This window comes from Macrobrachium nipponense, chromosome 41 (genome assembly GCF_015104395.2).
Source record: "Macrobrachium nipponense isolate FS-2020 chromosome 41, ASM1510439v2, whole genome shotgun sequence".
Classification (NCBI taxonomy): Eukaryota; Metazoa; Arthropoda; class Malacostraca; order Decapoda; family Palaemonidae; genus Macrobrachium; species Macrobrachium nipponense.
This window is the reverse complement of record NC_061102.1, coordinates 36,067,852-36,093,778: the sequence shown is the minus strand read 5'-3', so window position 1 is coordinate 36,093,778 and position 25,927 is coordinate 36,067,852. Positions and strand designations below refer to the sequence as shown.

Genomic DNA, 25,927 nt, shown 5'->3' with positions numbered 1-25,927 from the left:
GGGAGGGGGGGGGGGGGGGGGGGGGTGGGGGGGGGGGGGGGGGGGGGGGGGGTGGGGGGGGGGGGGGGATGAGAGAATCTTTTAAATAATTCATTTTGTATAGTGGAATAAAACCTTTAATACATATAAAGAAAATGGATTTCATAGTCATCTATATCGAGCATACTTTAAATGTCTTAAGCCAACCTGAAGCACCACTTCAATTTCATTTCATCCATGAGCAACTTTCAGAGGCATACAATCCTTAACATAACCAGCAGACAAAATAATTGCATCCAAAATACTCTGGAGTACAAGGCACACCAGTGTCAATCCTCTCAAAACTGCACTGCTTGTGAAAGCAAGAATGAATGAACTTGTACAAGAAGGTATACCTCCCACAAAGAAAATATGCCAACACAACTCTGTATATAATGAATATTCACCTGATATCAAACACTTGGCAAAGAAATGTTCATCCCTGTACGAGATCACAATATGATACTGTACAATATCATTCTTTAAAACTAACGCCTCTACCGTTACAAAAAGTAAACTATTTACACAGCGCATAAGAATGCCTCGTCAACAATGCATGTAACCGGCAACAGTCTTAGCACCTTAAGAGCTTAAATAAAGCTCACAGGTTAAAACATGAGATCAAGTAAAATGGGTTAAAACCTTTGATAATATACTTGAGGAATACTGTATGTTCATAAAATGAGAATTAACTTGTGAAAGATAACACATTACCTTGAAAGTCAACAAATGAAAAATCAAAACACTCAATTTAATCTCATTTTTGTTTAGCAGGAGTTTTATGGGTCCTGTCTTGACTTCTTGTAACCATGGGCTTACGGCTCCAGGTATGAGAACGTGTGTGGACTCGAGCTGCTTTTGCTATAGGTTCTATTGGTTCAGACTCAATATCCATTATCCTCTTGCGCTTTGGTGTTCCAACTTTTGGGGAGCAGGTATTTTGATTTACATGTTCAGGAGTCCCTCTGTTAACAGACTTCAAAACACGGTGAGCAGAGTCCATTTTTGGACTCCCAAAGTTCTTCTTCTCCTTTGCACTTGTCCCAGCCTTTTCATCTTTCTCCTTCCACTCATTATTGTTATTTGAAGGGACAGGAGGAGTTTGTTCTCTATTTTCACTCTCCACACCAACTGGCACATTTATATTGGACCTTGTCTTTCTTCGACTATCACTTTTATCTGATATTGTACTTGGTGGACCCTTTCCCTTGGACACAATGGTTTTTGGCTTTCTATTTCTACTATCTGATTTTGGACTAAGTGTACTACTTGATACCACAGGAATTTGAATATCATCTCTTAAAGATGACTTAGTTTCTGTCCCAGATGGTAAACTTTCCAATCTGCTTTTTACTTCATTTTCACTGGGTGGTGAAAAACTTGGCAAGGTGTGGGGTAACACAGTTGTAGGAATATTTTGTGCACTATTAACTGAGAGATTATCACCTGATGTACTAGGAACTGCATGAACATTTGCACACCCGCATTCTGAGCAGCCAATTTTTGTCGTCTCTGGGTCAGTTGTGTGCACAGCTAATGGGTCTCTGTTATCACCAGACGAACCCTCATCGTCACAAGTATCCTGGACTCCTAAACTGCCGCAACCCTGAACCTCTTCTTCTACACCTGATGAAGTCTCCTGGTTAGCATTTGTTTGCCACTTTTCTGGTAAACGTTCTTTGATGCGCAATAATCCCCGTATACCTTCATGTTTAGTAGGCTGATTTTGATTATATACATGAACCTTCACAGTTGCTTCACGGGTTTTTTCCTCTTCTCCTACTTTCTTTACTGGCTTCACCGGAGACCCTTTCTTCATACCTTTTTGTTGTAGCAATACCTAAAAAAAGCAAAAAAAAAAGTGACTAAAGAGCATATTATTGAAAAACACTTTTCTATAGTGAACACCGATATGAAATAAACTTCAAGATTACATTATACTACTGATTTCTGTAAACCAACTGTTAATCAAATAAAATAACAAAATAGTAGTATGAAAATTCAAACAGTTGAACCTGGACTGGAGGCCAAGTGACAAGCTTAATGGTACAACTTTAGAACTTTTAAACTCAAGACTTTTACATTTCAGACAAAAATTGAATGTAAAATGGTAATCCGAGCTAAAATATGTAAATAATATTAGTTAAAAATAATGCTAAATCCCTAGCATCCACGTACATGAAAAACTTGGTGGTAAAATTATTGATGGAAAAACACAAAAAACAACAGATTGACTTAAACATTATTAATTTTCAGCTATACTATTATGCAATACATATTTGGATAAATAATCTTAAAATTATATGGCATTCCTTTTAGCTGTGGGATAAAAAAAAATGTTCAAATGTAGGCTATACTATTCAATTTTTATTATGTCTTTTTTATTATAAGCAACAGATTTACTTACACATTATTATGCAATACATATTTGGATAAATCATCTTAAAATTATATGGCATTCCTTTCAGCTGTGGGATAAACAAAATTTTCACATGTAGGCTATACTATTCAGTTTTTTATTATAAGTCTTATCAGAAGGGCAGACCCACAAACCTGAAAAGTTGAGGGGGTTGCTGTATTAAAAAATACTGCCATAGAATAAGGTAGTATTATAAAGGTGGATTTTAAGAATGGATTTCCTAATATGCTTTAAAAATTCCTTAAGAAATGGTTTGGACATACAATGAAAGTGCATCAGAAAAAAATGGCCAAAGGAAAACTCAATATAAAATTTAGGCTAAATGACCTTTGAGGTCATTCAACACTAAAAGGGAAAGTGAAAAGGTTTTAAAGGTGCAAAAGGAGGAATACCTTGCAGCTGCACCATGAAACAATTGTTAGGAGTGGGTGGAGAGTAAGATGGAAGAAACATTCGAGTAGAGGTACAGTAAGAGACTGGCAGGCCACGGAGTCATTTCAGAGTTAAAAACTGAAGCATGAAGTTGAACCAATATGTGAACAGACCCCAGGGGAGTGGATGAAAAAGTTAAAGGGAGAATGCAATATATGAGAAGCAACAACAAACAGTGATTCCCTAAAGTGTACATGCTGTGGAAACAAAATAAAATCAAGAGATAGTGAGTGGCTTACCTCTCGCTTTGGTCTTCCTGGAGGATCAAGAAAAACCGTTACAGCACTTGTGTTGTCAGCACGAAGGTTTAATTTCAGATATCGGCCAAGAGCACCTGCTACAACAGACTTTGAAGGGTTGACCCACAACCGTTGCTGGAAAAACAAAAGTATATCTTTTTTGGTTTTAACAACTTAAAAGTTTTTGTATATCTGCACCTAAACACTTTGTTCTGATATCAATCATTTAACCAGACCACTGACTAATACTGAACTCAAACAAGCCTGACTTGAGGAGTTTGATAATGACACAATTTAAATTTTATCTAATAACTTAACAATTCTTTAAAAATTTTCATTAGAAAAATTGAAACAAGATTCTGACAAAATCTCCTTTACTGACTTGCACATATTTCCAGAACATGACAGTTGCTGTTGGCTAAAACCCACACATTCATATACTGTCAAGTGCCGATCTTCATTCTCTCCATACAGGGATTAGGTCATACAGGCTTCAATAAGTACCCATGGGTCACGTCAAGTAAGTGACCAATTCAGATATGATCAAATGATTTCAGCATAGTGTTCTTTGTGCTTTGAAGAATACCACATTAAACCATACACCTGATTTAATTTATTGTTACCAAGTTTTGCAGATTTTTAAATGACTACTACTGGGATGGTTAAATTTGATCTGGTCTGCTTTATTGGTATCCTAATTTCCCTCATGCCTACATTGGTAAAAATCCAACATATCTCGACTTTTCCAAGAGCTTTGTATAATCTGTCAAATGTAAAATTCTTATACAAGAATTATTTTGACAATTTTGAAGGGCTCACTGCTTGGTAAAAATTTGTTTCATACACTCAAATGGCAGCAAATCCCATGCCTGTTAAGAGAGATTTGGAACCACTGGTATAAACTAAATAGTTTGGACCTTTCCTTGTATGCTCAGTTTATGATGGAGTATGAATATTTTTTGGACATACAATAATACAAATGAATACAAGTTTTGAACTTAAGACTCAGGATGGAATCTGACTCTCATATTTACTTATCAATTACGACAATTATCTCTTAACAAGAAAGGGTAGAGGATAGTTATATCTGAAAATATCACTGTAAAACAACTTTTCCAATTGTCATGTATGAATTTTTTTTTGGGTGGGGGTTAAAAATGACAATCAACATTCCAGCCTCATTAATGCCATTCAACAATCATTTACCTATATTGCTGCCTGACCTGTCATAGCAGCAACAAGTGTTTCATCCTGCTTCAGCATTAATGCTAGTGAAATGTGACTTAATACAATCAACATCTGACTTTTAACGAAAAAACTATTCACGGGACCGAAGTTCTAAAACGTTTCAGCAGTGCACTTTAAAACATTACTGCAATTATCAACCACTGGGAGACTACACCTTCAGTAAGCCTTGTGTGGCTTTTTACTTCTATCTATTGTCTATAGTGTCTTCCACCCTTTAGCTTTAACTTTACCTTGAAGTATTTTCAAGTCTGCAGAATACACATAGGAGTCTGAAGTGCGACTTAAGGGTCTTGTCAAACAATAATTCCATTCATGGTCAATTGTATTTTAAATATATTACTAAGTAATATAAACTAATCTTAACATAGACATCTGATACCTAACAAACTGAGACATACAACACACTTACCTGTTATATAAAGGTGACAGTTAGCAATAAAGAACTACTGTAACATAAGTCTGACATAAACAAATATTTTTCCCTCTCTCAAATTTTTAAATTTGTGATTTGGTCAAGTATGTACAATATAATAATACCCTTTAATAACAATACAGAGCCAAATTTTTTTGTTATTACCAGGCCTAACCTACATAAAAAAAAAAAATAGCTTGCATGTCACAATAGCCTCTGCATAAGGTTTTCTCAACTTTCCTTATACTTGCACAAACTTTGTGATCACTCCAATCATCCCTAGTAATAACCTTTAAAATATTTCAAATACTGAGAGCCTATTTACCTATGGGAAAAAAAAAATTTTTTTTTTGGTTCTTTATTTTATGAAGTTTTTTTTATCTCAGGCAAATGAAAATCCTGCCACCCTTCTATAGTAGCAATGTCAAATACTATACAAAGAAGTGTACAACCTATGAAAGGATGCCCATCAAAATCCTTCCTTAAATCTGATAAAAATTAGTCTGCTTTATCATTAAGCCAGTAATCTAAATTATGAAAAGTAAAAAACAAAAACAACATACACATACCTTTCCACATGAGGTAGGAACACCAAGGTAATGTTTTTCATTATTCTTTTCAGCAGAATGAGCTAGTGTGACAGAATTATCAGGCGTTAGCATGTTCCACAAGCCATCAGTGCCAAATATAAGGCATCTATGGCGTGTGATATCTATTGGTACAACACAAACATCAGGTTCAGGAGAGACCACAAATTGGTCATTTGTTGCATTGTAGCTCCACAAGTCACCTAAAACAAAAGGAAAAAATTAGGCACAACTACTATATGACATTCAAAATAAAGTTATATTTTTCAAAAACTGTATCTAGTAAAGTAATCAACCCTCTTATGCCGAATGGACGTATTAAACGTCGAGTCAAAATGTCTCCCGTATGCCGAATGGACGTACCATACGTAGACTCAAAAAAGTTTTTTTTTAAATTCGCGGAAAAATACTTATAGGCCTACCAGCTGAAAACTTTTGAATCACGCGCCTTGGGGGATGCTGGGAGTTCACGGATCAAGGCGTTGTTTTGTTTACAATCGTTACGCAGGCGCGCAAGCGCGAATTTCTTTCTTATCGCACTAAAAAGTATCAGTGACACATCTCAAAAATTATTTCGTCACTTTGACATAATTTTTGCACCGTTTTAAATTATCCGTTACATGAAGTATTATATATGAAAATTTGCGCAATTTTATGTAGAATATAACAAAAAAATACTCATGATTGTAGCTTTTATAAGTTTTGAAATATTTCCATATAAATAACGATAAGTGCCAAAATTTCAACCTTCGGTCAACTTTGACTCTACCGAAATGGTCGAAAACGCAATTGTAAGCTAAAACTCTTATATTCTAGTAATATTCAATCATTTGCCTTCATTTTGAAACAAATTGGACGTCTCTAGCACAATATTTAAATTTATGGTGAATTTATGAAAAACTTTTTCCTTACGTCCGCGTGGTAACTCTTCCGATAATTTTTTTTCGTACGATTGTCCTAATATTTGCACCATTTTAAATTTGCCGTTACATAAAGTTTTATATATGGAAATGTGCACAATTTCATGCACAATACAACTAAAAATAACCCATAGTTGTAGCTTTTATCAGTTTTGAAATATTTTCATATAAATAACAATAAGTGCAAAAATTTCAACCTTCGGTCAACTTTGACTACCGAAATGGTCGAAAAACACAATTGTAAGCTAAAACACTTATATTCTAGTAATATTCAATCATGTACCTTCATTTTGCAACAAAATGATATTGTTATAATACAATAAAGTTTCATACATACTTACCTGGCAGATATATACGATTAATGGCCCACCCAGCCTCCCCGCAGGAGACAGGTGGGAGAGAAAAAATATGAATAGAAAACGGGAATGGTTCCTAATCCTGCCACCCAGGGCAGGACGGTAGATCACCTGACCTACCTGCAGCGTGTGCCGCGAAATTTGAATTTCTGTCGGGGACGACGGAGTCTTAGCTATGTATATATCTGCCAGGTAAGTATGTATGAAACTTTATTGTATTATAACAATATCATTTTCATACAATCAACTTACCTGTCAGATATATACATAGCTGATTGACACCCTTTGGTGGAGGGTAAGAGACAGCTAACATGGAATAGACAGGTAAACAACATATGTTGTAGGTATAAATAACCTTGGTTCCTATCTGATAGGTGGTAGACTTCGTGGCTGTTGCCCGGTAGTCTGCATCACCTCAAGACTTTAGCGAGATATGTGATCTATGGCCAAGAGTTCTTGTGGGTCTGCCGATGGGGTATGAACCGCTTACTCGGCAGAGCCTGAAAGGACTTTGTCAATGGGTACTGGACCACTTCTATGACAATACACCTTATGAGGGAGCGCAATACCGATCCCGATCACCTGATCCTAACACGAGGGTTCGCGCTCAAATTGAAAAGTTATCCCCACACTCCTTTCAAAAACCCCAATAATTTCACTAAGTTAAAAAACTTTAACTCAAAGTTAAGGATCAGTGTTGGCTCCTTATCCCAGTAACGTATCCGCAGAAACGTATAAACCAAAAGAGAAGGATCTCTTGTAGGTTAACTTGACATCCTTTGTGTAATGAGAAGTCAACACAGAGTTGCCTCTACCGTACAACACAGCTAATATGTCTTATATGACATATTGTTATGTAAAGAACAAGAATTTGCAAAAGCGCGCACTTCCTGCACTTTTAATTCTCAGCTGTTTGAAGGAATCAAGTCACTTATGAAGTGCTTAGGAGATCTCCATGTTTCAAAGAAGACCAGGGCTTTCTTGAAATGGATCTCTCCCGACTGAAGCCTGAAGCCTGGCAGGAACCTCGCGCCTGGCTGGTGCTTCGCTCTTGGTTTGGCGCCTAGCGCTTGTCTGGTACCTTTCGCTTGACTGGCGCCTCGCATCTGGTTGACGCCTCGCGCCTTAGCTGGAGATTCGCGCCTAGAGCCTGGCTTGCGCCTGGCTGGCGCCTCGTGCCAGGTTGGCGCTTTGTGCCTGCCTGGCACCTCGCGGCTGGTTGGCGCTTTGTGCCTGCCTGGCACCTCACGGCTGGCTGGCGCCTTGCGCCTGCCTGGAGCTTCGCGGCTGGCTGGTACCTTGCGCCTGCCTGGCGCCTGGTTGGCTCCTCCCCACTTGCTGGAGCTTCGAGCTTGGTAGAGTCTCGAGGATGTCTGGCAATGTCCACATTGGACACTCTCATCTGTCCTATATGTTCGCATCTAGCGCATGTGTCAGGTTGTAGGCCCGGTCTTTCTCCTCATCAGACAATGACAGTGTTCTTGGGTGGGGCTGTCTGCCTCTGGCGTTTTTACGCCTGTTTTAGCATAAGGCTCCTGGTTGGCGCTACATTGTCCAAAAGTCCTGAACATCCACAATAGTAAATCACAAGACTGGAGAAGGGTGGAAGAAATTCTTCCACTTTGAGCTTTGGCCTCTCCGGCAAGGGGAGGTGATTGTAGTCAGCTACATCCAGTATACGATAGGATATCTAACAGTATGAGATAAGTCTTCCTCCGAGGAGGATCCTTCTTGAGTACTTCCCTTGCTCACAAGATCTCTTCTTACCTGTTGAAGGGGCTTCTCGTTGCAGAATCTTCCCTATCCTTGTCCGAAGGAAGGGAAGAAGCTTGGAAGTCGAAGGAGACTCCGAGCTGAAATTGGGAGTACTCCTGATTTCTAGCTCCTTATTGTATCCCTCTGAACACCTTCTGGGAAGCATTTCGAGCCGTCATCGCATTCCAAAGACTCTGTAGGCAAACGTTTTAACCATTCTACTGTAGATGAAAACGTAAGTACCCTGCCTGGACAACGAAACCTCTATCTGAAAACATTGAATCAGGAATAGGGGGTTTTAGTTCTTTTGCCAGACATACTATGCTGGCAAGAACCCATTGCCTAATCTCCATAGAATCTGATGCGAGATTCCAATGCTAAAAAAAAATTCACTTGTCTTCTTGATCGTTTGGGACCAAGAGAAAACAAAGAATTCCCTCATAAAAATTTCTCAAAGAAGTTTGATGAGGAGCAGTTTCATCTTGTCGGAACATAGAATCTGTGGCCACAAAAAAGATCCCATTAGAAGTACATGATATCCTACTCTTGTCATATTGAGGTATCGTATAAGATCACGAAGATCTTAATCCTCTGCTATCTCCAATCCCTTTATAGAGACAGAGTATAGCCTTTTACTGCGTTCTTTGATAACAGATACAGTAATACCTTGGGTTACGAATTTAATCCGTTCCAGAACCTGCTTCGTAACCTAAAAAATTCGTAACCTAAATGGATTTTCCCATAAGAATGTTATAAAAAGCAAATACGGTTAATGCGTTCCACCCGACCATGAATAACCATTTCAATTCATATTTTTCCATTTATTTTTGTTCACTAAGGTTGAAAATTCGTGTAGGAATTACATAAAATTATAAAATTGAAGAATGAAATTAAATATAAACACTAGATTTAATATGCATGCACAGTAAAACCTGAACTTTACCTTTGGCGAGTGTGGCTGCTGGCTTGACGGAGACGGGAGGAGGGGAAGGGTGAGGAGGAGAGGGTTAGGGCTTGGGGGGGAAATCTCCCTCCGTGAACACTTCTGGAAAACTTTCTGGTTCTTTCTCTAGAGAGCACCGTTCACTACGATCACTAATTTTACGCTTACGCAACACTATGTTGTCTTTCACAATTTTGAAAAAATATTTTTCTATGAGCAAATTTTCTACATCGTCGAGAATATAAGGCCGTTGTTTCGTCAATACTGTGACACCTTTTGATGCTTTACTGGCTTTAATTTCTTCCTTTTTCTTCAAAATAGTGCAGATCGTTGATTGCGACCGCTTGAAGAATGCTGCAATGTCTTTCACGCACTCGCCTTTATCATGCATTTGGATAATTTCCTTCTTCATTTCGACTGTAATCATCTCCTTCTTTCTTATGCTTTCCTTCTTGCTGCTTGCCTTCGTCATCTTGGGAGCCATTGTCTTTAGTATTTGGGTAATAGTAATGTATAAGCACTATCACGGAAGCACAACACGTGCGCGAAATCACTAAGCAAATTTGAGGACGTATAACGGACAGATGCGTTAAATCTTACCGCCAGCGAGATATTGAAAGAGTTATGGTTTAAAAAGGGTCAAGGGATGCGTAGGAGGAAGTCACGTGACCCTCGTTAAGTTTTGGCCGAAAAAATGCGTTCGCAGATCCCACGCTCATCCGATGTAAACAAAGCAGGCGTTAAGTTTTGGCCGAAAAAAATGCGTTCGCAGATCCCACGCTCATCCGATGTAAACAAATCAAGCGGCCTCCCATGATGGAAATTCGCGCATTCGTATTCCAGAATGAGGGCGTCACTTCGTAAGTTAAAAAATTCGTATAATAATCGGTTCGTAACCCAAAGTATTACTGTATATACAAAGTTGATTCTTCCCTCTGAGAGGGAAGAAAAAACCGCTATGTGGTTCACAGAGGTATCGGAAGAGGACAGTTTCCTCATTCCCTCTAGCACAATCTGCAGCAATTCTATATCTTGTCCATGACTATTGTCATTTACCTTGAAAAATCCTCTCATTCATGTCCACTTCTGGTCAGTCTGCACGCAGACAGACTCAGAGTGGAGAGGTTGTTAAGGTCCATTATAATAGATGCTGATAGAATATTCAGACTGTCTTGGAAAAGACTTCCAAAACATGCTGTGAGAAGAACGTGACCTCTGTGAATCCAACCTCTCTAAGGCCAAAACGAGGCATAAAATATTATCTTCTCTTTCTTTGACGCCCTTTATCTTAAATTCTGCAAATAATTTATATTTATGAAAAAAAAAAAAAAGACTTAAGTTTATTCCCCTTTCTAAAAAAAATAAAGATGGCGTATATTGCTACCTCTCTTGGTTCGAGGAAAAGGAAGCAGTCTATAGGAAGCCTGTTCGTCTTCTACCTTACTGAGAGATCTATGAAGAAGACTTTCCGCAGGTTCTCACAACTCTTCCCAATAAATGTTAAACATGTTAACAGTTATTATCGTCGATCGAGAAGGATCTCTTTGTTAACGCGAATAGGAGCGAAAAAAAGAGATTCTCGATGCTCTTTGCGATATGAGAGAGTCGTGGAATTGGCCTAAGTGATTAAATGGGTAACGAAATCAGGAACGAATCTTGCCGTTACCGAGCCTGGTGTCCGAGAGGCTACTGGACTCTTAGGTTAATAACTCGCTAAAACGAGAAAATCTTGGATGGTGCTCTTGGCTCACTGCGCCAGGCTGGCGCTTCTGGAGCATTGCGCCATGTTGGCACTTCTGGCGCATTGCGCCAGGCTGGCGCTTCCTTCTAATTCTTTTTGTTATGTGCCAGAACACCTGTGCCTTTATGGTACCCGACATCCTTTCACATGTTAATTCCGTTCTTAGTAGGAAAAAGCTTTATATACGTAGTATAGTCCATTCAGGGAAACAAGTTCTGCCCCAAAGAGAATGTTTCCCATCCGACTCATCCATCTTCTTCTGAGCAGGTACTCTAATAAGCTATGCTTTCGTAAGCCTGAGAGCATTATATAATATAATGTTCTGCTGCGATAGAATCCTTTAATAATGTTACCTACGGTAAACAGCATTGAAAGATTGTACTATCTCTCTTATTGAAAGCTTCTTAGCAAAAGGCATACAATATTTTATTTATGTTAGCTTAACTATCCCCTCAATCCGAGGTTAAGACCGCAATTGTAGGGGAGAGATACGGATAGCTATTCCATCCCGCAGGAGAGAGAGATACACCCGACCGCTCATGACTGACACCTACATGGTACTGACAGTAACTGGCGTACTGCATTGGTCTCAGGCTCTCAGCGAAAGCAGTCCCCGTTAGCCGTCTGGCCTTACTCTTCCAGAGTTGCCAGCTACTCCATTTAATAAAGGAATTTTTATCGAACTTCAGGAAGTTCTTATTAAAGCATATTTAAGCGAAACAAGACTTCGATAAATCTAGAAGCTAAGTAGGTGTTGTCTTAACAATCCCTTTAAGCGTAGTCCTTCCTAGGAAAATCGTAGAAGGATACTGGTAATTGAGTTGCACAGAAAAGAAGTAACTACGGTATGTGTTTATGATTTGACCGTATCGTATTCTCATACAGCAGAAACTCTACTACCTTCGTTCTTTTCGTTAATAGAACGATAGAAAGAGTATATATATATTCTTAAGGAAGGAAGTTAATCCAGGAACTCTTTAAATCTTCTTGATTTCCTCATAAATCGCGGAAGAGACAGAATTCCTGTTCATCACTAGGGTTTACGGAAGGAAGTAGATATTTCCTATCCGCCATCATACCCAAACGTCGATGAGATTCTTATCAAGAAAAACTCCCAAAGCTCTTGCCTCCTCAAAACGAGGAAGAGCATGGATGAAGGAGAGAGTCCGCATTGAGAGGAAACTCTGCCTAACACAGGAGTCTTTCTGAATAATGAAAAGGGGCTTCTCTTAGTATCAGAATCCTTCTGACAAAAGCAACGGCCGCCTGTGCGACATCTTGCACATTTGCCAGGGTAAAGTTGCTCAAGTTAAAAAACTCAAAGAGGAGTCTCGCGACTGACCTCTCTCTCAAATGAAGATTTTGGAATCTTCTGACGCCTGGCGTCTGGATCCTTGCGCCTAGCGCCTGGCGTCTGGATAGTTCCGCACGCTAGAAAGGAGACTCGCTCCTGGAACGTTCCGCTTGCGTGGAAGGTCCCGTGCGCCCTGATAGATCCGAGCGCCTCTAGTCTTGTTATACGAGCCTCTTGCCAGTAAACGTTCAATGGAAGCATCCTTCTGATTGCCACTAAGGCTCCTAAGTCTAGCCGTCCGTTTTCTCTTTGAAGGCGCCTTGCGCCAAGAAAAAAGTTCTGGAACGCGGCTCGCGTTTATCTGTATGAACGAGGCTCGCGCTAGTCTGTTGGAACGCGGCTCGCGCTAGTCTGTTGTAACGCGGCTCGCTGCTGGTTGTTGGAACGTTCGCTAGCTTGCTGGCTGGCTCTCAGCCTCTCGCTCAGTGAGTCGGAGTTCTCTTAGTTTTCAGAGAACGAGCCAGATCGTCCGAACTCCAAACATGTACATTCTTCGTCTTTTCGGATGTAAGATGAAGAAACGGAAGAAGAGATGCACTTTTTAAAGGATGCCTTTCCAATGGCTATCCCTGGCAGTCTGGGACGTTTTACAGATCCTGCCGAGGGAACGCCCGATCGGTGGGGATTCTCCATAACCTCCGTAAGGCTTTCGACTCTCCTTCTCCTCTGGACTTGTGAGTTTGGAAGAGGTCTAGGCCTGAGAGCGAGACAGAGCCAATCGGACGCACCCTCTACTAATTAGGACGCCTTTCCAATGGCGAACTTGGCAGTCTGGGACGTTCTACAGATCCTGCCGAGGGGACGCCTGATCGGTGGGGATTCTCCATAACCTCCGTAAGGCTTTCGACTTTCCTTCTCCTCTGGGTATGTGAGCTTGGAAGAGGTCTAGGCCTGGGAGCGAAACAGAGCCGATCAGAACGCACCCTCCACTGCACTAACACTAAAAATGATATTGTTAGAATACAATAAAGTTTTGTACATACTTACCCGGCAGATATATACTTAGCTTATGTCTCTGACGTCCGACAGAAATTCGAATTTCGCGGCACACGCTGCAGGTAGGTCAGGTGATCTACCCCCCTGCCGCTGGGTGGCAGGAATAGGAACCGTTCCCGTTCTAGAACCAGATTTTCTCTTCCACCTGTCTCCTGAGGGGAGGCTGGGTGGGCCATTCATCGTATATATCTGCCGGGTAAGTATGTACAAAACTTTATTGTATTCTAACAATATCATTTGTTTTTGTACATGCAACTTCCCGGCAGATATATACTTAGCTGATTGACACCCTTGGTGGTGGGTAAGAGACAACTATTTACTGAATAGACAGGTAAACAACATACGTTGTAGGTAATAATTAAATAAAACCTTGGTTTCCTACTTGTTCAGGCGGAAGATTCCATGGCTAATGCCTAGGAATCTGCTTCGCCTCAAGAACCTCAGCGAGGATGTGGACCTATGGCTAAGAGTTCTTGTGGGTCTGTCGATGGGGGTCTTATCCATTTACTCGACAGAGCCTCTTACATGACAATATGCCTATGCCTAGTGGCATAATTAAGGAGCACAACACCGATCCCGATCACCTGATCCTAACACGAGGGTTAGTGCTTAAGTTGAAAAGAGTTATCCCCAAACTCCTTTCAAACAACCCAAAGAAAAAACACGGCGTTAACTAAAATTTAACTCACTAGTTAAGGATCAGTATCGGCTCCCTATCCCAGCAATGTATCCGCAGACACGTATCAACCAAGAGAGAAGGATCTCTCGTATGTTATCTTGACATCCTTCGGATATGGGAAGTCAACACAGAGTTGCATCTCCCGTATGGACAGCTAATATGTCCTTATGACATATTGTTAAGGAAAGAACAAGAAATACAGAAAAAGCTCGCACTTCATGCGCTTTTAATTCTCAGCTGTTTGAAGGAATCATCAATGCACTTGTCAAGTGCTTAGGAGATCACATTGTCTCAAAGAAGGCCAGGGCATTCTTTGATATAGATCTCTTCTGGGTGAAGCCTGGAGCCTGGCTAGCGCCTCGCGCCTGGCTGGAGCCTTGCGCCTGAATGGCGCCTAGAGCCTGGCTGGAGCCTTGCGCCTGGCTGGCGCCTGATTGGCTCCTCCCTCCTGGCTAGCGCCTCGCGCCTGGCTGGAGCCTTGCGTCTGGCTGGCGCCTTGCGCCTGGAGCTTGGCAGAAGACTTCATGATTACTGTCTATGAGTCTTGCATGCCTCAAGAGTTTCAGCGAGGTAGGACCTATGACTGACAAACCCTTCTGGATCATGTCAATGGGGGCTAGCCCGCTTACACGACAGAGCCTTCTCGGATCGTGCCAATGGGGGCTGACCCACTTACATGGCAGAGCCTTACCTGTATCATATCAATGGGGACTAGCCCTCTTACATGACAGAGCTTTAGGTTTCTCTTTACTGGAAGGAGCCTTGCGCCTGGATGGATCCTCAATCCTGACTGGAGCCTAGCCTTGAAGGAGCCTGGCACCTGGATGGCGCCTGGCTGGCTTCTAGAGCCTGGCTTGGCTCCTAGAGCCTGGCTTGGCTCCTAGAGCCTGGCTGGCTCCTAGAGCCTGGCTGGCGCCTCGCGCCTGGCTTGGCTCCTCCACACTTGCTGGAGCTTCGAGCTTGGAAGAGTCTCTAGGCTGTCTGGCGATGTCCACATCGGACACTCTTATATCTGTCCGATTTGTTCGCCTCTGGCGCATTTGCGCCAGGTTGGAGGCCCGCTTCTTCTCAATATCCGGCCATGACAGAGTTCCTTGGAACTGTCCGCCTCTGGCGTTTTTCGCCTGTATTGGCATTTGGCGCTTGGCTGGCGCTACATTGTCCGAGAGTCCTGAACAACCACATCACTTCTTACCTTTCAATAGCTCGTATTTTGAGCTACATTCCTTTGTCTTCAAATTGCAATATGAATTTGAAGATTCTGTGAAGTAAGAAGGAGATGAGGATACAACACTACTAGTAATGTTAATGCTCTAACTGCTCGTTAGTACGAGAGTTATAAAAACTTCTAAAGGAAGCGTAACTATTCTATTCCTGACTTCCTCAAGAAGGAAGTTAGCTCAATCAATTCTAACATTTACTACACGTTATTATGAATAAATATTAAAATTTTCCTTCTTGCAAACTATGTGAGTGTCTACCGAAAAGTTCGGTAGTAACACGTAAACAATTCTTCGAAATTTTCGAAGCCAAAGTTATTAAAACAAATTAATACGCGTATGCCGAACCAAAGATCCAGTACTTCCCTGCAAAAGATAGCCCAGAAGATCGATGGCGATGAAATCCAAAAATCAAGTCAGGAGGAACTGCCAACGTTGTTTACATTCCAAGCGACAGAAAAAATATGAATAGAAAAGGGAATGGTTCCTAATCCTGCCACCCAGGGCAGGACGGTAGATCACCTGACCTACCTGCAGCGTGTGCCGCGAAATTTGAATTTCTGTCGGGGACGATGGAGTCTTAGCTATGTATATATCTGACAGGTAAGTTGATTGTATGAAATTGGAGTCTCTATCACAATATTTCGATTTATGGTGAATTTATGGAAAAAAAAAAAAAAAAAAAAAATTTCCTTACGTCCACGCGGTAACTACCGAAAAAAATAAAAATTTTTCTTGCGTTTGTCGAAATGTTTGCACCATTTAAAATTAGTCGTTACATAAGGTTTTACATATGGAAATGTGCGCAATTTCATTTAGAATAAAACTAAAAATGATTGAAGGTTGAAGCTTTTCTCTTTTTCGAAATATTTGCATATAAATCACGATAAATAGAAAAAAAACCACGTTCGGTCAACTTTGACTACCAAAATAGTCAAAAAATGCAATTGTAAGCTAAAACTCTTACAATCTAGTAATATACAGTCATTTATCTTCATTTTGAAAGAAATTTGAAGTGTCTAGCACAATATTTAGATTTATGGTGAATTTTAAAAAAAAACTTTCTATCCCTCCGCGCCCCGATTCGCGGCCGCAAATCTCCGAAATATGTACGTCGCATTCTCCTAATATTTGCTCCTTTTCATATTAGGTGTTTTATAGTTTCATATATGAAAATGTGCGCAAATTCATGAAGAATACAAACAAAAAAATTTGAAGGTTGTAGCTTTTCTCATTTTTGCAATATTTGCATATAAAAAAAAATATATAAAAATTTCGACATTTGGTCAACTTTAACTCGTCCGAAATGGTAGAAAACTGCAATTCTAAGCTAAAACTCTTACAGTATTGTAATATTCAATCATTTGTCTTTATTTTGAAACAAATTGGAAGTCTCTAGAACAATATTTAAATTTATGGTGAATTTTTGAAAAAAAAAAAAAAAAAAAAAAAAAAAAAAAAATTTTACGTCCGCGCGTTACGAATTCATGCATCATTTTGTGATATTTGTTCTGTGTTGCTTTGATCGTTTTACAATGTGTTATATATCAAAATGATCGCAGTTTAGTGTATAATACAACGATAAAAAAAGTAACTCGTTAGCCTTAACCTTTTTTCGCACAGCTTGATTTGAATACAATTATGTATGAATTTTTTTCTTGTCGCTACCATATATCACATTATTTATATATGATAATGATATTTTTTTTTATTTCTGATGGTTGCATACTACTCTTCAGACAATGTCAAAAAAAAAAGGAGCCAAAAATGATTTCTTAATCTTGAAAACTAAGCGCGCTGTGATTTTTTGAAAAAATTATTTTTTCCGCTTCCGCGATCACTCCAAACCCGCCTCGGCATACGGGAGAAGTTTTGGCTTTTAGGGCTTCGGCGTAAGAGGGTTAAATAATTTCAAATGGGATTTTTTCCAAATTCAAATTTGAAACTTCTGACTGTCTAAGCCTTAATCATAAAGCATCGTACGTTAAACAGTACATGTTGCACTTATAACATACAATTATACCATATATTTCTGCGTATAAGACAACCTTTAGATAAGACGAGGCCAAAAATAATGGCAAATTTTCATAAACTTATCTCATATCTGTAGTATAGGACAACTTCTAAATTACAAAACCGAAATGTTTTTTGAAGAAGTGATAATTTGCAAAAATTAAACAGTGCAACTATATTAATAATAATGATGACTTAAATACAGGTTCTTTTGCTTGTTGTATCCAATAACAGTATTAATATTACTATCATCATATCATTACTGTATTACAGAATATAAATATTGTCATGTACATCATTTGCATTTGATATTGTTTACATTCCCAAAATTTATGGAAACACAAATTTCCCTACGTCAACAACTCATTCAATACTTTTATCACGTAGTTGATCATACCACTGAGTCAAACTACAACTTGCCCAAAAGGTTTCTTGTCAACAACTAAAACTGAATTTTATATGAAAATTTCCAGATTATTCTTTATAAATTTGGTAATTGATATGTTGAAAATAATATTCTGACAAAATCCACAGTTAGTTACACATGAAGGTTCACAGAAGTTATGTACTATTGGCGTCAGTGCTGACCTGCATTCTCTGCATACACAGACTGGGACGTGTGGGCTTCCTTTACATATCCTTAGGCCAAATGACTAATTGCATACAAAATTGTCAGAGCAACATAAAAATTGGAAATTACACAATATAGTGCTAATAAAGTATGTGATAATGTAATGTAATCTTTCAAAAAATACACACACACTTATACTTGCCTAATGATCGGGCCACAGCAAGAAATGGAATTTCATCCATTGGGGTTGACCTACGAACAGGGCCTTGGTGACCAAACTTTGGTCTATTCCACACAACACGTGGTACTCCAGATTTATTGATGACCTTTCCTCCACATTCAGTAATTCTACTTTTTTCCTGAATGTTTTCAGGTTTGTGATCACGCGTCAAAGCTTCTCCACGCCACACACCATCTATAAGAGAAAGATAAAATTTTAAAAAATCAATAGTAAACCTATACAAATCCTTCTCCACTGATGTTACCTAAAAATCTGATACAGCCCTGTACGTAAATGAGAAGAGTAATATATCTTAATATATAACAATGTAACAAATAAAAAGATGAGTGAGTAACACAACTGGTACTGATTATTCTACTGAATATTTAATGAGGTCAAATGACACCATATTCCTATCCTAGGTGGTAACAGTGTTGCCTGGGATAGTTAGTATACTATGCATGTATATTGGATAGTTTAAAAGTATTGCCCGATTTCTGATAAAGATTTTTGAGCAAAGTAAAGAAATTAATTGTTGGATAACTACAAATCATCACTTTTACCAATCTTTTAACAATGAGAGAGAGAGAGACAAACCCCAGTTATCGACGGGTTCCGTTCCAACAACTTGGTAAGTGAATATCGCTGATAACGGTAAATTGACAATTTCTGGCGCCGATAACTGGTTAATGCTCCTCTGTTAGATAGTCTAATCACTGGCTCCAATAACCAGAAATCAGGTCATTTTGGTGCCAAATAATCAGTGATTTTTGGCATTAGACAAGCACCATAAAACCAGATTCCTGATAACCAGGGACTGTGTAATTTTAATTTAAAAATTTATAATTTTAATAATAAACTTACCTCTTAATATGATAACTGATTCCTATATCAGTATAGGAAGTGAACCAGTGAGGGCAAAACAACCCCCAAGGAAACTGTTTTACAAGGAATGAGATAGTGCTAACCTGATGATTTGATTCTACAGGCCAACATTGCTGCCAAGTGAGGAATACTTCATCAGGTCAAAAAGCCCTCAAAATGAAGCTAGAGGCACCTTGCAAAGGATACCACTCTCTGGTGAATGTGGGATGGCAACCAACCTTTTGCTTTGTTAAGCAGAGGAACACAGGTACCCTCAGGCTATACAAAAACCCAAAACATAACCTACTAACTATAAAACAATAGAGCAAATCTACTCAAATTGTTCTGGATAATATATCCTTTCCTGAAAGGAGAGGCATTAATGCCCTGTAAGATTCACATTGTATTTTGATGCCCCGACAAATAATACAACGTAAAAACTGAACTTCATCTACAAAGTCACGTTTGCTACTCTAAGGACAGATTCATAAAAAATTAATGGCTACCATTGCTCTTACATCATAAAGCTTTACCTTGAACATATGAGGGGTCCAGGTTTGAATCTCTCAGCAGGGTCTTAAACAAAATATCGTAGTCATAACATTTGGACATAGGCAACAGGCACTCCCACTACAGATTACCTAAATTAAGTTGACTGACCTTTAGAGCATGTATGTCTAGCTGCATCCAATCTACAAGCATGGTGCCTACCACCCATGCCTGAGGATCCTGGCAGCTGATCGATGACCCTGGTGGTGAACAGATCCACTACAAATATCCCCCAAAGCCTCCATAAATCTTTGCAAACTTACGGATAAAAAATCTATTTTGTAAAAACTATCTCATCTTTTCTCTCTTCTTCCCAGGTTAGGATTACAGTCTCGTCAGAAGGTACAGGAACTCTTAGCTCTGCCTCCTTGATGACTCGGATAACCAATTATCTGAAGACTTGCTTTACGAAAGAACCTGAATGAATATTCTGATTCCACAGCCTCTTGAGGGAAAAACTGGATAGCACTTATCCTCAACCTGGTGTACAAAGCGAAAAATATTCTGAGAATACCAAGAAATTTTTTTTACTAATTTTTCTGCAACAGTAGCCATCTAACTCTTTAAATCCAATTACATTCCCAGATAGGTCAACTCCTGGGCTGGAGTCAAGTTTCTTGGGTGTGTATCAACTAGATACAGGAGCATATGAATTCCAAGAAGACTGTACAGCCTAAGGGGCTCAGAATGATATACTTTGTCCTAGAAGACAAAATGCTAGTACTTTCAGCTAATGCCATGAATTGGAATATGAAAGGAGTCCATCAAGTTCAAGGGCACCACCCTGTCATCTCTTTAGACTGCTGCTAGAAGAGAGTAGACTCAATCACACCTCAGGAATGTCTGAGTAGGAAGTAGCAAGAACTGGCATCACACAACAGAATTCTGCACAGGTATAGCCAGTCCCAGGAGAAGAAGTATGGGGGTCAAGGGAAGTAAAGAACAGGTAAGGGGTGATATCAGTGATTCAATGTTCCTCAATCCATGATTCTTCCCTCAGGTAAGAGACCAAAAGTGAACCTAAATGCAGCTGAAGGATAACAAACAATCCTTACCTCTACTAAGCCAGGACATCTTTGCAACTCATTCTTATTTGGGGAAGAATTCTAACGCACCAACAAACTCGCCACCAAAAACTACCCAAGGTCATCAAAAAATCAAACAAGGTAATACTAGAGTACAAACTAAGGATGCTCTGTCAATAGCCATGATGAGAGAAATATCCTAATACATCCGCACAGCAAGGCAACCACAGAAAAAGCTGTTGCTTACCAAGTGTGGTGGATGCCCCATTCTCTAATATACAGCTAATTAATAATTACCTTGTTATCAAGCTTCAAAGTCTGTACGGTCCCATGCAGACCCACACACCTCCATCTTACCTGGCTGGCTAACACCCCGACAACAAACACCTCTGCACACCAAACATGCATACATGAACACAGCATATGCCATGCATCTTTTGTATATATATTTTCATTCATAACATTAAGTTAAATGTGTCATTATTACCACATGAATTACAATGTCAGCATTTCAGTCATATGTACCATAGCTTCAGTTGTGTCTTCTACACACACTCAAACAAGTGGTGGCAGTTTCATAATTTTTGTTCACCTGCCTGACGCACGATTCATGCCTTATTAATCTATTTTTCTTTTCGAAGATGGAAGAAATCTTATGTAATGATGTTAAAAACAGTCACTGATATCTTTAGAACATCATGTTAGGTTATTGTGTAAAACTATTTTCCATATAGCAAAACTGATGTAAACGAAACGAAGAGATAAAAAACGCCATATCACAACAACTGACATACATTACTAAGTAGATAGGAGACACCTATCACTAGTAGTATTGCATAAACATAATCCTTACATTATCATTTCATTATTAAGTTAAGTTGAACAATTCCATATAGTATTAAAGTTTACAGAAAAAAAAGAAAAAAAAAACAACAACAACAACAACCACCACCACCTTGCTACCTCACTCTATTGCTTTCGTTGTCGTCATGTGCACAGGAATCTGATGTCATGTGTCATTTATTGGTATAAGACACATCCCTTGCCGAGCGAGAGACCATTATTACACTGCATTCGGTGCAAGTTCTTGTTAGAGATATCAAGAGTGCTTAACATACCGGAAAAATCATACAGAGATGAATCAATTTGTTTAGAGAACAGCAAAGTTTAGAACATAGGCCTAGAGGTGGAACTCCTTGAAGCACAAGAGACCAAGACAAAATGGCAAATTTTCTGAGACAATTTGTATTTTTCATAGCTACAAACCTGAGATCTTAACAACAGGAAAATTTCTAGCGCCTAGCTGGATCTACTTAAATCACAGACGAAAGCAAGGAATCTTGTGAGATCTGGCAATGCATGCATATATCGGGTGAAGAGTGGTCAAGGACCACGCACCCACGCTACAGCATGTCTTTCTTTAATCGCCTGGACAAGAGTTGTGGTTGACCTCTCTCAGCCATTACCCAGTTCATTGCCCGTTTTGCTTGTGTTTGAGTGTGTGTGTGCTGCTATTATGGTTTCTTCTGCTCCTTCTCGGCCTCGTCAAAGTGTGTGCCCCGGAACTCCAGGTTTTCCGTGTTCTCGTTTTTTGGCTTCGGCTGCGACCGACCCACACGTCACTTGTAGTAGGTGCCGCTCTAACGTTTGTACAATAATGAACCCCTGCATGGAATGCCGTGCATGGTCTAGAGGGCAGTGGAAGTTATTCTAAAGCAAGAAAATGTTTCTAAGCAACAATCATCTGTTGACTGGTGTTTGATGAATACTTTAGATGGAAGGAGAGATTTTTTAAAGTAAACTTAAAATCTTTAATAGGTGTCTAATGAATAAGCAAACCTACCTTCGATGGATGAGAGATTTAGTTAGGCTTACTTTTTTTTTCTTTTCTTTTTTATCGGTGTCCACTGAATACCATGGACAGGAAGGGAAAAAGATTCAATGATGCGTGCATTTTTTTTTTCTTCAAAACAAACCGAAATAATACATTTTATTGGGAGATACTTTATTAACATCGGCCCAATCCCTCCATCACTCCTATACGGTACCTTCGCTCGCCCACATCTCACGCTATACTCGATCCAACTTCTCGCTACAAACTCCATCGCATGAAAGCCTCACTAATGATAGCGGTTATTTTAAAATTCCCCTCACCATAAACCAAAGCCTTCAAATGCATGTTTATAAAACATTTTCTGCTCAAAATTCCTTTATCTTTCATTCCCCAAAATATTTGCATACACTCGTGTTACACCCTGTATTGTTCCAGCTGCCAAAGAACAACCCCTAATTACAACAGTAGGTTTTTTTTTGTAAAAAAAACAATATCTGAAATAGACAAATAAGAAAGTCACCTTTCATATTTCTTATCCTTTCAGCTACTTATAATATGCTTATGGCAGTAGGTTTAGCCATAATTAATTTCTATCTAAAAGAAATGAATAGCTACGGAAAAATCAACCAAGAAACCTTGTATGAAAGTAAGCCATTCTTAATGTATTGGTCAGTTTTGACTCCAACAACTTTCCAATGTGTCTGGATGAAACAGAAAGATATGCAAGGAATTTGATTAAAAAAATATATAAATAAATAAGTAAATAAATAAAATAAATCATATTAGTTTTATTTTTACGATTGCTTTTTGACTTAGAATAGTTAGGTCTGGGTAAATTATGTTATACAATTTTGAAAAGGGTAAGAAAAAAGGGGAACATGGCCAATAGATAAAGAACAATGGGAATAATCAAATAAAGCAGATTAACCCTCTTACGCCGATTGGACGTATTAAACGTCGACATAAATTGTCTCTCGGGTGCCTATTAGACGTATTAAACGTCGACATAAATTGTCTCTCGGGTGCCTATTAGACGCATTAAACGTCGACATAAAAAAAGTTTTTTTAAAAAATTTGCAGAAAAATACTTATAGGCCTACCAGCCAAAAACTTTTGAATCACGCGCCTTGGGGGAAGCTGGGAGCTCACGGATCAAGGTAGTTTTGTTTACAATCGTTACGCAGGCGCGCAAGCGCAAATTTCTTTCTGATCGCACTAAAAAGTATCAGTGACACATCTCAGAAATTATTTAGTCACTTTGACAATTTTTGCACCATTTTAAATTAGCCTTTACATGGAGTATTATATATGAAAATGTGCGCAATTTCATGTAGAATACAACAAAAAAAATACTCATGGTTGTAGCTTTTATCAGTTTTGAAATATTTTCATATAAATAACAATAAGTGCCAAAATTTCAACCTTCGGTCAACTTTGACTCTACCAAAATTGTCGAAAAATGACAATTTGTCGAAAATGGCATTTTTCCTAACTATACAAACCTGAGGTCCTTTAACAATAGGAAGGTAACTAGCGGCAGCTGGGACGGTCGTAAGCTTCGAACAAGGGGAGAACGGTAGTTAACTGCTTGTCCGATCGTGCGCGCGCCTGCGCGCCCGAGAGGTGAAGAATCACTTTTGCTTTAGGCCCATGCAAAAAGTTGCAGAGTGAGGGGTGGCATGAGGTGGGACTATATGTAAAGGACCTCAGGTTTGTATAGTTAGGAAAAATGCAATTTTCGACAAATTGTCATTTGTTCCGATACGTAATACAAACCCTCGGTCCTTTAACAATAGGAAGACTCACTTCTTGGTGGGAGGAATCTGAGTCTTTTTGGTGAACAGACTGGTGTTCGTCCAACCCTGGAGTGCCTCCCTGGTCGTAAGAGCAAGGGAGGGATCCAAACCTCTGTCCGATTGATCGGGGTGTGCACCGCAGGATCAATGGTCAGACCTCTGGGCCAAGTACTAAGAGAGAGGCAAGCGTATCTCTTCGTACCAGCAAGCAAGAACTTGTTCCTGTTTGCAAGAGACAATCATAAAATGATGGGTTTGTCTCAAATTGGCATCCACTTCCTCCCCCCTTGTTGGAGGAAGAAGGGGTGGATATTTACTCCTATCCCTACTGAAAGGGATAGGATGGTGCTCTATTGAGTAGCTCACCTGCATCTCGTCCTTACCCAGCAGGGTGACGACCGTGTCCCTCTACCCAGAGGTAGAGGGAAGAAAAAGATGGAAGAGGAGCCAGTCACACTCTCATTCCTCATCCATTCTTACGGTCACACCAGGACTCGATGCTGTTCAGCCTGCGAGGGTCTGGGTTAACTACACAACGTGTTGAGCAACCACCACGGTTCCCAAGGAAAAAGATCCAAGGAACTGTGGGCAATATCCCGAAGGTAGAAGGAGGTGCATGCGGTCCGGTTGGACCAGGCGCCTGCCTTCATTACCTGCGCCACGGAGAAGTTCTTGCGGAACGCGAGAGAATGATGAAGAGGCGTCCACACTCATCCTGGGTGTCGAGTTTCTTCAGACAGCTCCGTCGCGCCTTCACAGGACAAAGCAGCATAGCCTTCGTATCGGAGGCGGTGAAGTCCATTAGGGAGGGTATTGTGAAGGACTCGAACCAATCGTCAGTTACCGAAGGGTTCTGAGTCTTCGCTACGAAGATCGGTACGAAATCGAGCGTCACAAATCCCCATCCCTTTGTGCTTGACTTCTCAAGAGAAGTCAAGCAGTTACCTAAGACGAAAAGAAGGGGATAGTCGTATGACCTATCCCTCTTCTCGACTTTGGTTATGTACAGTACTCATACTGACAAGCTATTAAGACGAAGTAATGATTGCTCTGGAACAACCGAACTAAGTCCACAGCATAGTTCGTAACTGACTCGGGCGCTCTGACAGCTGCCGACTGACTGGTTCGGAATCAGTAGAGGCAAGTTGTCCAAGCATCCGGGTAAGTCACGTGACCTTCGCCCTTTAAAGAGTTATGCTGAGAGACCAAACAAATAAAATACTTGTTAGTCACCGATGCCGGACGGCGCGGCGATGATTCTCTTAATGCATAAGCTCAAAAGGCGAAAGTCAATTGCCTTCAAAAGACCGAGGTCCCTGATGGCAAGAAAATCTCATAGACGTTGAATCTCAGCTTAAGGAGAAACAACACTATGTGACGTTGAAGACGAAGGTAGGCAATGAATGCAACCTACGTCTTCCAGCTGAATCGAGAGAAGGAATCTCAAGATTCTAACCTGTGCTTACAAATGACTGAAAACGCTAACCGCCATTTCATTGCTGTCCGGTGTGCAGTGAAAGCGGGCGTTCTTCAGTAATGAAACACAGGGGAGAGCCGCCTGAAGAACTGCTTCTCATGGGCTGAACGTTTGGAAGTAGAGCTGGCAGGTGTGGGAGTAGGCGATGTCTTTCAATACATCTGCTAATCCGGGGTGAACAATGAACAATTGCACACCTCCGAATACAAGATATTTTGAGGACAAACTCAGATTCCGCAAAAATCATTCGCATTATCGC

General features: G+C 39.9%; 1 protein-coding gene across 1 annotated transcript in view; it reads right to left on the bottom strand.

Annotated features, from left to right (window-relative positions):
• Positions 1-742: 742 nt before the first annotated feature.
• Positions 743-25,927, bottom strand: part of LOC135212824 (uncharacterized) — a 102,857-nt gene continuing 77,672 nt past the window's right edge. Inside the window, exons 3-6 of the mRNA XM_064246595.1 lie at positions 18,106-18,318; positions 5,338-5,558; positions 3,109-3,243; positions 743-1,858 (exon numbers count right to left, since the gene is read on the bottom strand). Coding sequence (XP_064102665.1) covers positions 776-1,858; positions 3,109-3,243; positions 5,338-5,558; positions 18,106-18,318 — 1,652 coding nt within the window. The 3' untranslated portion in view covers positions 743-775. The remainder of the gene's footprint in view (positions 1,859-3,108; positions 3,244-5,337; positions 5,559-18,105; positions 18,319-25,927) is intronic.